The sequence below is a fragment of the Pollicipes pollicipes genome, unplaced genomic scaffold, assembly GCF_011947565.3.
Source record: "Pollicipes pollicipes isolate AB1234 unplaced genomic scaffold, Ppol_2.1 Scaffold_5724;HRSCAF=6776_pilon_pilon_pilon, whole genome shotgun sequence".
Lineage (NCBI taxonomy): Eukaryota > Metazoa > Arthropoda > Thecostraca > Pollicipedomorpha > Pollicipedidae > Pollicipes > Pollicipes pollicipes.
Genome location: NW_023596746.1, coordinates 44,777,376 through 44,791,450, shown reverse-complemented (window position 1 = coordinate 44,791,450; position 14,075 = coordinate 44,777,376). Strand labels below are relative to the sequence as shown.

The 14,075-nt window shown below is 46.9% G+C and overlaps 1 protein-coding gene across 1 annotated transcript in view; it reads right to left on the bottom strand.

Annotated features, from left to right (window-relative positions):
* Positions 1–8,538: 8,538 nt before the first annotated feature.
* Positions 8,539–14,075, bottom strand: part of LOC119103099 (DNA-directed RNA polymerase II subunit RPB1-like) — a 13,331-nt gene continuing 7,794 nt past the window's right edge. Inside the window, 1 exon segment of the mRNA XM_037226548.1 lies at positions 8,539–8,562. Within this exon segment, the coding sequence (XP_037082443.1) occupies positions 8,539–8,562 (24 nt within the window).

Sequence of the window (14,075 nt, the reverse complement as noted above, 5' to 3'; positions counted from 1 at the left end):
GGAACCAAATTCAATTTGACTTGAATAAATAGTGAACTAGGCTTCTCTAAGGCAGATGCCATTCAAATATTATAAATTTAAGGTGATATATTCAGGTAGATTTAGCCGCAAGGGTATAAGCTATAAAATGGGAGGCCAGGGGTTGGACCAGATCAAGGCAGAAAAGAAATTGGTGGTCATAATTTGTAGGGATTTAAAGGGTGAAAAACAAGGTGGGGCCGATAGGAGCCAGGCACTTAAATGCTTGGGGTCTTGCTTGGATGCTTGCTTGGATGCTTGGACTTAAAAACAGGAACGTCCATTACAAAATAATGAATGTTGTCAAGAGTTGTGCTTAGCATATCTCAGAGCACACCTAAAGTATTGTGTACAAGCTTAGTCCCCACGCTTCCAAAAAGATATAGCTAGACTGGAAAGAGTACAGCGAAAAGCGACTAGGATAATACATGGGATTGGCGGCTTAGAATATAAGGATATACTGCGGGCCTTGGATTTGTATTCATTGAAGTATCGCAGACATAGGGTGAATCCGGTAGAGGTATACAAGATTATTAAGGGGATTGACGAGGTTGCACATGTAGCACTGGAAATTAGGCCGAGGCGTAGAGAAACCCAGTCTCATTTAGCAAAAGGTAGTAATGGAAGCATGAAGAGGCAGATGCCATTTATTCAAATAGTAGTGAACCATTGGAATTAGCTAACAAAAGAAACTATGGAAAGTGCATGCCTAGCAACAACGGGTTCTACCAGTCTAAAGATCTCATTCATAGTTAAATTGATGTACATCAAGGGATTAGTTTTGAGGATATGTTCGGAACCTGGGGTAGGCCAACCTCGATGAGCCCTTGTGGCTCTTTATTGGCTGGCTTATGACATGCTTAATGTACATGAACACGTCAGCTGGATTCATACAAACCCACAAAAAGAAGGCTTAAGAGCCCCGGGCGTCCCCAAATCCGCAGGCATGAAAACATAGCTCGGTTTTTGAGCCAATTGGAAGCAATGGTGTTCAGCAAAGCGTCGCTTTGGGCTGAACATTGCAGTAATTGAACAGGCTTAGTGCTTGCAGCAAAGCTGGTGGCAGTAATTGTTCCTGAAGCTATCTTATGATGGTTATGGTATATCAAAAGGTGACAACTTAAAAATTGACCTTCACTTCCATAAAATGGCTCATTTTCGCTCATAGATATCAAGCGCCCTACAGTGCTGCTGCACTATGCAGCACAGCAGAGCGACATTTCTTTTTCAGACAAGACAGTGCTATTAGCCTTATTCCTTATAGAATAAGCAGGAAAAAGTAGAGATAGGTGTCGTGACGTTTCTGCTACCTCCCTCTATTGAAACGAATGTCAGTAGTCACTACTACTTTCTTCATGCATAGTGTCCTCTCAAATGCACTTAATAACTTATGTCATTCCTTTATGTGAAATAGCGTAATCAATAAGTGTGGCCAACAAAGTGGGTTTTATCCTTCATCAAGTACGTTAGGGATTCGCGTCACGCTTCAGCCTACCGCGACACATCGTAGAGGGTAGGTAAAAAAGCCGATTGACAAAAAATCAAGCTGCTTGCCCCGTGGTCCTTTTCATTCTAGGATGCTTCCACGGAAGTTCCATGCATGGTGAAAACTTCCAACAGAAAAAAATGAGAATATAATTCAACAGTTGAATTATTACCAAAAATGCAAATGGAGCTGAAGCAAAAACATCCTAAGCATGTTCACAGAAGGGAAAATTGAACTTAAGCCCAACCATTCAACTGACTGTCTTTGAAAGCCTCCGAAATACTACTGTTCCAGGATACGCGTGACCATGTCCGAAGCATCTGACTGTCCGATAATGCACCCTTCCGTTCCAAGTTGTCTCGTGCGGCCCCAGACCAACGTGCACCAACGGTGCAAGGTAGTGAGTCGGAAGGAAGATGAGGAAGGCACTACCCTCCCGCTCCGGCGTTGCTTGATGCCGCATGGGTACCAATTTATATTTTAGTGGCCATCTCGCGGGGTTGTGATCTTTGATTTTTGTTCCATCACATGAAAACACTTGGGTGGTGAGGCGCAAAGTGACGTGAATGAACTGGGCGAGCTCAGCGAGGAAGCATTGCCACAGTGTCACTGCAGAGGCACACAGCGCCGTAAATTGCCCCCCCCCCCCCCCCCCACACGATCCAGCCAATCTCTATCATTGCCGAACTGGTTTTACGCTCTCTCTGTTTGTTCACTGCAAATAAACTAAGTGCAGGCTGCAGGGCCCCGTTTTGGAGCCAATCGGGCTGAGTTGCGCATGATTGGGCGCTGCCAAACGAAATGCTAACTTATCTACACCGTCATGCAGAGAAAGTTTCGGAAAAGTCAGAGAGTGTAACCGATAGAATAACCGCGCGGCACGGCGTGACCTTTTCGAGTCACGCACTACATAGGCCCATCTCCAGCACGGGGAAGCGACATTTCATTATGTCAAATGCGTTTTCCACCACTACCCTGGTGCGTGAGTGTGTCTGGTTGTACGTGCCAATATACATGCGCATGAAAACAAGTCCACGCTCGCCAACCATTAAATTGCCCCGCGCCACAAATTCAACGCCAAGGAGTACGTTAAGAACGATGGAACTTGACCTCGATGTACTAAGTGTAATTTAGGATTCACGATGCAAACACAGAATCATCGCTGTTGAATGCCCCATCCTATCTTGCATCACAAATGCGGCACAGAATCATATCCAGCTTGCAGAAAACCTCTGCCGGCCCACTATTACTTTCAGTTACGTCTAAAATATAGCGAACAATTTTATTTTCCGTCAGAAACACTTCTGCTTGACCCAACCGTCTGATCCGAACTCAACCCTGGTCGATAATGACATGGTTTTCTCCGAACATCGTCCTTATCGTCTTTCATCGTCCCCAGGTTAAAACTCATCAGGAGTCCCGTATTCACGCAGACTTCTGCCTCAATTGAAGACACCTCTCGCAGTGCGCAAATTTCTTTTGCCGCGGACACAAACCCAACAACAGACACAAACGCAACGGGTTGTTGCTGCCGTCTTACGCCTGTACCTCTGGAGATGCAGGTACCACCACTGGGGTCAGGAGCAACGGCATTATTGGGTTGGCGCTGTCGCCGAGCAGGACCCCGTAAGGTGCTGGTCCTTGGCGTGCTCTTAAGCTGAACAAAAAAGTTCTTCTAGGAAGCTGACTGATTTGAAAAGTACCGAAAACATCCGGACGGGGCAATTTATGCCAATTCACTAGCAGTTCATTGAGGTACTCCACACATTGAGGTATTGAGACTCATTGAGGTACTGTCTCTGGGTAACCAGAGACATTACTTGATATCTAATATGCTGTTCCACTTAAATTGTGTTAACTAGCGGACTGATCAACTGCATCTGAGGCATGCTTGTATTTGTGCTACGCAATTGGACAGCCAACATTTCGGAGAGGCCCCATGTCCGCAGCTCTCGTGCGTCGTGGACCCGACCCGCGCAGTCTGCCGCAGGCGCCTGGATCGTCCGATCAGATTCAGCAACTGCCATGCAGTTTATTGACGCGTTCCCCTTGTGGTTCGCGTATAGGGGCTTTGCAGCTTTGTCGCTCGAATCAGCATGTGCATCTCGTCCACGCAATCTGAAACCGTCCGCCACCGTTCGCCAAATGCATTTTGTATGGCCTGTTGCTGCGGGTGTGAACGTACATCTCTGGGGCAACTGGCGGTTTGCGCAAAGCTACCGCGTCTGGTTGAGTATGGCTGCATGGGGCTTGGGGCGCATTCATGCTACTGCTCGCGTCGGGACGTGATAAATGTTTTAGCCAATGGTACGGGACATTTCAACCTGTAACTGCACCACGGGGATGGCACCCTTGTCCAACTGTACTCTTGTACCAAGTACGGTTTTCCACCCGCCTGAAATTTTGCAATCCTTTTTTGTGATGCTATTCCGTATCTGCCTTGAGACTAACTGAGCATGGTAAACAAAACTGGATTTACCACCATCCTAATACAAGTAACAATTTACACGAACACTAACCAACAACATTTGGCAGCCTGGCACACCAGTTAAAGCCTCGCTGCACGGCCCGGTACTCTGTCCCGTGTGACGTCATGTACAGCCCGGTACTCTGTCGCCTTTGACGAACCGTGGAAATTACCCACATGCTGGTAATATCCATCGGTGTAATGGAGCCTGTGAAAGTTGTACATTCTTAATTCATTTTCACTGAAATTAGTTAAAACCAATATACTGATGCGTAAGCGATTATTTTGAACGCTTAACAGCAGGAAACCCAGTGAATCAAGCGTTTGTACGATCATGTAGATTCACTATTCTACTTGTCTTGACTGGGCAGCTGTAAATAAATTGTAACAAGTAAACCGACGTGTACCCTTATTTAGTGGGTAACTAGGTGGGTCGGGTACAGATCCTGGGGAATTTTCGGGTATGGGTACAGGCTTGAAGATTGCGACATGACGGTTAGATTCACCAAAAATGGCATACAATGATGCAGACACGCCTGAGGTAAGATGACGTCAGATGGCTAGATGGAACGTAACAAGCATTACGCTATGTTACGCTGGCGTCACACATTTCTGGCATTTGTAAAACAAAATTCAGGACCGGATAGTCGTGGGTACAGGGCTCATGTCGCAAGCACTGTTGTCTTGTGCAGTGGTTTTCTAAAAGACCTTTAATCTTAGGGGTTCAGTCTAAATCTGCTAAAGGGCGATCCGGAACGAAGCATATGGGAGGAGACATTGGAATCACACCCAAGGTTTGGTCTTGAATGGGCTGTGGAATCTGGAATCATGAGTGCATGCTGGCACATGCCTCGGCCATATTGGAACATTTTTATGTAAGCTTTTTCTGAGCCTTTCTAGGGAACGCGTTTCTGAAGTGAGGCCCCAAACAAATCTGGGTTTGTTGCATTAAGCATGGCCCCTCCATCCGCACATGCAACTCCAGTTCAGTGGCAGGTAGTGGTGATCGGAGTTTAACATACCCTATACTCGACACGGTGCGACATACCCTGTGACGTTACCTGATTTTTAGCGTGATCGCTACCAGGGGTTGGTGGGTGAATCGGAAGGCGGGCGCTTCAGATAAACTTTAGAGGCGGACAAAAACAAAACAAACAAAGGCGTATGCATCAGTGCACACCAACGCAACTATTCAGTATGATGTATTATTCGAACTCCAACGCCACAAGTAACTGCTCCTCTTAAGTCACCGCCATGTTGCGGGCAGAGCTGTGCCGGGGCTGAGCGCTGATTGCTTTCCAATGCTGTCCGCTGTCATAACAGAAATTGGGACCCTGATTCTAACAACCAATCCCCAATGTTATGAAAACTAGCTTACATACAAAGCACCGCAACTGCTATATGCGAAAAATCATGCGTAGTGGCCACGGCCATTCTTTGGCTTGCAACGCGGCAAAGAAGCAGCTCGGAAATCTGGAAACAAATTACACTCGTTCACGGCAGCCTTTTTTTATAAAACTGTCGTCTGGATATTATTTTCACACTTTTGTTTTGATGTCATAGAAACTTTTCTGTAGCATGTAACAAGATGTCACGTTTTTGTGGCATTGTTCAACGCCAATGATGTCACTGGAGGAGCAAATCTTTGTGGATATGAAATATTGCTGTCTGTCACGAGTTCTCCCAGGGGTTTTGAACTTCGGCAGCCGTTTTATTGCACTGTGCACCAAACACCTCATTTCCACAGCACTCCCCTTTTCGCCAATATCCACTTCCCCAACCGATAATTTCTTGTCGGCTTCAAAAAACCTAGCGCTTGAATCAGGCCACGCACGTCTAAATCACGCACACAACATGAATGTGGATTCCCCATGCTACGGTGCATACTATTCCTCAGTCATCAAAGGAAATATGTAGACTTTGTGACACAATCTTTGCTTACACGAAGTATCACACCGACGGTGCGGCGATGGTTGCATGGCGACAAATGCATAGTTCTGGGAGAGAAATATGGATCATCGATCATTTCAAAGGTACCATGCGGTTTTTATTTAGTGTTGTTGCAAAATGGATCCATTTAAGGACAGCACACACGAAATAAGAGAATGACTCTGACTCTTCAGGGTGGGTTATGAAATTATGGCAATTGCGACGCAGTTGAATTATGTTTGTGGCTCATGTAGTGTAATGAACATAAACATTTCATTGTTTGAAACGTCCGGCATTTCTTTACTCTGTCAGTACAGACCCATGAGTTGATGCATGCGATTATGGAAGAAATGACCCATGGTCTACTGAGATGAGCTGAAGGGTAAAATCTTAAGCACGTTTTTTTGTGATAGGCAAGCTTCATTTCGTTCTCTTTCCTCTCATTTATAGGTGAAAGCTGTCATAATGCTTAAGCTCCACTTTGGTGCCCCTAGAATTTCATTGTTAGGTAGTTTGATAGCTGGTGTCTAAGCAATATCACTGGTGGTAGCCAAACGATTCCGTGTATAAGATGATGCTGCCATGCCATTTTGTGCCCACTTTATTGCATAGGTATAAAATAAAGGCGAAATGATGCCTATCGCAATAGCTTTGTGCTTGCGGGTTGATGGTGGACCAGCATTGTAGCACTGCTGGCTTTTGCGGGTTGAATCACTGGCTGGTCGGGGCGGCCTGGGCTGCGGGAGGATATTTTGGACGAAGTTGCGTCTCTAGGTTAGGCCGCTACATTCGCCCCAGTCCTGAGCAGTCGCGCTCGGGCGGTGCTGGAAATCGCTTCAGCCGCACCCTGAGCCAGTCGCGCCCCCAGAAGGGAGCTGAAATTCCCAGAAGGGAGCTGAAATTCCCAGAAGGGAGCTGAAATTCCCAGAAGGGAGCTGAAATTCCCAGAAGGGAGCTGAAATTCCCAGAAGGGAGCTGAAATTCCCAGAAGGGAGCTGAAATTCCCAGAAGGGAGCTGAAATTCCCAGAAGGGAGCTGAAATTCACAGAAGGGAGCTGAGATTCCCCGCCCGTTGAATCTCTGCTAAGAGCGCAAGGGTTGAGCAGATTTCCTCCAGGAGTCCTTCTTGACACGGCAGCAGGGCTTTCCTCCAGGCGAAACGCATATGAAGAACTAGCCGTTTAGTTCTTATCAAGGTTATCCCTTGCTGCACCCAACGGATGCCAAGATCGCAGTGAAGAATTTTAGCGTCCACTCCGGAAACCGGTATTGCAGCTACCAACCTCTTGACAATGATTGCAGCCGGGGATGAGGCACTTCAGAATTTTGTTGATAGGACTGCACGTAAGCCCTGATCAAGGTGTGCACACCTTGATAAAATGACGGCAGATGCCAAACTCAGGTTTATTGTATAAGGTATCAGGGTCAAGCATTCCCAAAGAGAGCTTGAAGCATGCACATATTCAGGGATTTTTTGGTTTCCTGTCTGTCCTTGGTCCGGGAGGCGACCCAGATTTGTCACAAGGGTTCAGTGAGTTGCCCTGCCGTGAAAAGAATTACTACACTGTAGCTGCTTATCCATTTACACGACAACATTACAAATTATACATTTATTTGGATTAAGGCAGGCGGACAAGAGGTGAACCGTGACCAGTGATCAGCGCGCGGTGCGTTGGCGATTCCAGGTATGAGTTGTGAACATGCGCTGCAGGATGATTCGTCCAAGACAAATCACCCCCTACGAAACTGTGTATTTGAGCTCATTTCCGCAAAGTTAACCTGAAATGCTGGCTTCTCATCCATTCACATCCCCCAAACTGCAGACCTGACATCCTCGACCCGACCTCGACCTCGCCGTCGCGAACTCGGCATGATTACGTGTTATGGATTGAGCGTGGCGCGATCAGAGCACAGTTGAGTAAACACGGTGCAACCAGGCGAGTAGTCCTATCTCCGTCAGGGGACAGCTCAGGTGATGCTTCTCCCCGCTCGGTACGTTCGCACGTTGAGAAAAACGTACTTTCAGACGATTGCCAGTAATTGCATCCTTCCCCCAGCCTTAACGCCTGGTGTCATAACGCCCAGGTACGACAGCAAGCCCCCATAACACCGATCGCGCTTGTCCTCGTTTGCGATTTTGTCCTGCGTTTCGATAAAAACATCGTTTACACTTAGGAATTGCTGCTTGGCCATTCTCCCGCCGACTCGGCCTCCTGCCCTTTTGTGACCTCCCAGCGGCTTGGAAGCCGCAAAGCCAACTGGTTTGAGCCCGAGCCGCCAGGCATTTCTGCTGCGTACCCTTCTCTCGCCAACCCACATCCACTGGCTGCCCCTGGTGCGTTTCCTGCGTCTCCCGCCTGCAAAGATCCACCGCTGCCTCTTCCACCTTACCAACATCTCTCCCTGCATCATCCTTTTCCGTTGCGAGTTCGCCTGGATCTTTCCAGCTGTTCAGCTCTCCCGCGATCTCCATGTCGGCGACAGCCAGATCTTCAGTTCTTCTTCAGGAATTCTTTAGATGTTCTCCATGTCCTACTAGGGGAAAATCCACGCAGGCGTCAGCGCAGCACCGTCACAGCCGTACGCTGTGGGTGCTTCATTTTCCGACGGCCGCAACGCTATCTTGAAGATCCATCCACTAGTCCGCCTTGTCCACGGCCGGCTGCCGGCAGCGTCAATAGATAAATTTCGAATGAACACTCAGCGCATGTATGATCAAGTCAAGGTTTTCAAAAAATACGCAGCTTTACATTTTTCATTATCGCAAGAAAAGAACTATCTGTATAATATTTATGTAGACCTGGACTGAACCATGAGAGAGCGACTCTTGTAAAGTTGATATTGAGCTTGGGCTTCGGGTGCTTCGATTCGATTTCATGTCTCCGTGATTGTAGACCGAAAACAAAACCAACTAGTTCAAGTTCTATCACATTTAACTAATTTTCTGCATCAAATTTGCATTTCATAAGGCAGGGTCAAATTTCAAAACAGCAATGCTTATCGCGGTGGCCTCACGCTGGGTTCATGGTCAGTGGTTACTTGGATGTGAACGCCGAAAGGCGCTACTTGTAAAAAGGCGCAAAAGACCGCATATATATATATATATATATATATATATATATATATATATATATGCTAGTATTACGCGAACAGGCTTCCTATTTTACATTGTTGGTTGTACGCCACAGCATATTCCGTGTTTATGACCTTGGTCGTACGTTCAAGGCTTCGTATGGTGCGTTTGTCTTTTTCGGTGTGTCGATACCGAATGTTAATAAAGTTTATCTGTTCGTTCAACGCTTCGATCATGTCTGTGGTCATTTTCAAGATAAATATTACACTTTAAAAACCGATTCACAAGCACAATACACATACCGAAATTTAATTGTTTCGTACCCGAACAAAATACATGCTCGAGACATTTGCAAAAAATGACATCTGTATGCGGCATGCTTTAATTCCAAACACGCTTCTAATGGTTGAATGTACTTCACTCTCACCAACCAATCTGAACTTAATTAAAATCAATTAAAGGGACTCTTTCACATTTGAGGATATTGAAGCAAACATCAGATATTGAGAAACAAACTCACTTGTATCTGTTGGTATACTCTTTTTAAGTGGAGCGGATTGCTCTGGACAGCGCAACTCTCTGTTGAATAAATATGCTCCTCTATGCGTCATGGTTTGATTACGTCATCGTACCTCGCACAACATTGATCTAAAGCCAGCTGACAGCCGATATATCTGGGGATGGTGCTCACGAACGCCTGATATGAAGGCCCCGGCAACTTTTTTCTTGGCCCTGATTACCTGCTGGGTTATGGAATGAAAGGATATTAATGACGCTGTTATGACATAATGGATGCCAAGGTGACTTTGAAATACTTTCCCGGAATACTCTCCTCATTTTCACAGGCATTTAGCTTTTAAACTAGAGGGGCATAGGTCTTACGAAGTGCAGGGTTGTGAACAGCACCGAAAGGTCTTCAATATAGCTATTTCATTTTAGAACCCCATATAAATGTGGATCACTCTCTTTAAGAGGTTTAACCAGTTGGTCCTGTACGTCTGAATTACGTGGGAGACATTTCATTTCTATTTGAACCTGCCTCAGTATGGATAACCCGTTCTTTCCACGTCTCATCGTAAAAAACCATTATTGACACATGTGCATTAGTTGTGAGATATTCCCCTCCTCGGACACTTCTTTAACACCCTTTGCATGCTGTCTTTTGCTTTTTGCGTTGAGTCCCCGCTGAAAGTGTGACATTTCCAGCATATTAATTCACATTCTTTGTCTTTGAGCCTGCTTCGCTCACATTGTTCTCCACACCCTATCCAAACCAAGACATTTTGCACCATTAATCGAGTGGCCCAGGGAGTTAAGGCAGGTGAATGCGGGGCATTCCGCTGATACTTTTTGTCCTGATGTTTGATAAATGGTTTACCGAACGAGTACACCAAGTGCCCCCCTTTCCCGATATAAGATATGAAACGCATTACGATTGACACCATATTTCCAAATTGGTTTGTTTTTTATCCGATCATTCGATCATGCGCACAGATGTTAGGTCACATTACTAAAGCATGCCACTGATTAAACCGCCGACATGTGACACAGTTTTTCCACCACTCTTGGATGGGCCTCACCTGACCGTTCATAGTCTTTTCTGTCTTTGCATGAACTATCTGGTCCTTCAGGCTCAAGCCCACTCAGTAAGACATCAGGGTTTGGCTCGTAAATACTCCCGTGAAGTGTTTGACGTGGTCAAATGCGTCTTTATTCTAGTATTTGTCTAATGCTGGGGAGATGACTGGAGCATGTTATAACGAGTGGTACCCAGGTTAACATCTCCACATCCTTGCTCTATGTGCTGCTGTCGGAAAGTTGCTCACGCTCGGTTTTGTCGACCCTGCTACAGCAATTTTTCTGACTCGGCCCAAGATGTCACGTTAACACGACAGACATCTGGCAGCCGTTGGCGCCACCCGCGCCACCCGTCGCTTTCTCAGGTGTCGCCGCGCTACACTTTTGGCCGCATGGTTTCATTCAGCGAGCGGCCGTTTTGGTGTGATATCAGATGGCCTGCAGTTTGTTTTTTGCATTTACTCATCATATGCATTTGTCTTTCGCATCCGCTACGTGTTTTGCTTGCTATGCCTCTCTCCTACGTTGCGATCGTTCCTTGCTCCGCGCAAATGACGCCACGAAACGCTATACCGTCTTACCACCTTATCTGAAGCTCTCTGGAGGAAAGCCTTACTCCTGTGGAGAAAAGCCGACGTATTTCTAATAGCATGTACGTAACTTGATGATAGCGCTCTGAGGAAACCTCGCACTTTTTGTTCCGCTGATTCATTCAACCTCTTGCATCCAGTTGCCGGTACGGTGAAGTCACCGAACTCTTCGAAATCTCCTTCCTTAGTGTAATACACACGGTTTTGTAGAGCTGATCCTCTAGCCTCTTCCAGGTGAGACGATGGAAGCATCCGTTTAAGGAAACCGAATGATTTTGGGTTTCTAAATTCAGCATACCCCTGGAGGTGTCAGGTTCCAGTAGAGGAGGCTCGTTCCAGACCAACGACGGCCCGAGTGGTTCCGGCTGATCGAAATCGGCTAACGACCCCGGACTTATCAACATTATTGTTAACCGTAAAACACCACTTCCGACTACGTTGCACTGACATAACTACCGACTCGAGCAACACGGTCTTGCCCAAAGAGGAGCCGCAGTGCATGACCAGGCTGAGCGTGAAGTGACGTGAAGTGGAGAGCAGAGCGTTGCCTACTGATGCTTCCGCAGGCAAACTTTTCTTCGGGCCGTGTATTCATGGCCGAATTGACGCTGGGCTCCAAATGAAGCACAAGGTGCTGTGATTATCACACACACACACACACACACACACACACACACACACACACACACACACACACACACACACACACACACACACACACACACACACACACACATCACACACACACACACACACACACACACACACACACACACACACACACACACACACACACACACACACACACACACACACACACACACACACACACCACACCACACACACACCACACACACACACCACACACACACACAACACACACACACCCACACACACACACACACACACACACACACACACCACACACACACACACACACACACACACACACACACACACACACACACACAACACAACACACACACACACACACACACACACCACACAAACCAGCACACACACACAACACACACCAACACACACACACACCACACACACACACACACCACACACACACACACACACACACACACACACACACACACACACAGCACACACCACACACACACACACACACACACACCACACACACACACACCCACCACACACACCACACACACACACACACACACACACACACCGATGATGGGCCCGTCTGCGGAAAAAATCACTGGTTACGAAAGGACATGGTAACAAAAGCCTCTCCGTTGTACACAGTCGCTGTAGGCGTAGTCTTCCTATGGGTACGAAACGGACGAGAAACATCAAGGTATTCTGTATACGAATATTCCTGCATATATTTCTGGTCAAAATCCCCTTGATCCATGTCCTTCATAAAAGTAAGCATTCCAGAAGGCATGCACACTGGATTCGGCACCCGAGATTTTACAATAATGCCACTAGAGTTAGTATCACCAGCGGCATTCGATAGAGGCTGGTAACTAACGGTGACACCGGTAATGCGATAGTATTGAAACGTCTTCAAAAGCTGCGCGAAATGTGTGCCATCTGTCTGGATATTCTTGGCACTAATGTCGAAACTACCAGTCACTTTACTTGAGGTATATATACGATGAACCATTATCTGGAATTTAAAGAATTTAGTAATATTCCTCCGTAGGCGGCGACGGCAGAAGTGGATCTTCCGGCGCGGTTTCCATTTCGCGAACCTCCGATGACGGAACCGTCGGAACCTCCTCCGGAACACCATCGAGACGGTCCAGGTGGACAATGTCCCAACGATCAGCAGAGAGCTGGGACTCGTCCGGAGAGAAGTTCGCCAGGACCAACAACGGACACGGATCGACACGAACTACCCGTCCGTTCTACCTGCCAGACATCAAGTATCCATTTTTCAATGACTCCAGAGTGTTATACGATAATTTTGGTTGGTATTGCCGAGTCACATTAATTACTTTACTTTTCAAGCCAGTGTCAGGAAAATAAAAGACAACATCTCCGGCAGAAGTGATGCCATACGGCAAAACAAACTCATAACACGGTTCTAGTAGATGGCCCAATTTAGATTTTCCGCGTGCCCCGCGCCGGTCGCTAATCCAAACGACCCGCCGATCACCCTGATCCGCCAGTTTTCCCAATGTGGACACCTGCCACTGTTTGAGATTGAGTTGCTTAAACTTTTCATACCGAGCCCTTCGAGAGCGCGTGTCATGGTCTCCAAAGAACGGCGCACCAGGCTCTGTGATCTGCTGATGAAAGCTGGTGGGTTTTTCGCATTATGCGCAGAACCTTCCGCCAGGCCGCGAAGCATACCTCTTGTCTTGTGGTCTGTGGTCTGGTGGAGGGGCCAGATGCCGTTCGACTTTGCGTTGGGACATCAAAGGTACCGAAAGAGACGAACCTTCCTTCCTTGCTACAACAATTACGGTTATGTGACGCCGTACCCCGCGCTGGCTCAATGTGAGCCGATGGTAGCAAACTCTTGATGAGGGAAAAGGTTTTGATTGCACAAAACCAACGTATCCCTGGAGATGCGAGTTTTGCCGGTGGTCGGGCGCGCTCCACACCAATAATTGCCCGAAGGGCTCCGGCGGTTCTAAGTCTGCTAAGAAATCCATCGGTATCTTCCGAATTATTTATGGTGAATCACCAACGTCTATTAGGTCTTAAATGCATCGAATCAGTGAGAAAACGCGTCATTCATTACGATATTTAATTTGTAGATATCACTGTGGGTGCTCGCGCATTCCCACGCCAGACATAATGTACGGGTCCTCCGTTTTAAAGGTTTCTAGACATAATGCACTTTTAGTGGAAATCACCCAACCAACCAAACTTTGAGTCCAAAGTAATACTAGGCTTTGACCCAAAGTGTTTTGCTTTACACACGCCCACCCGCACGCACGCAAGCAC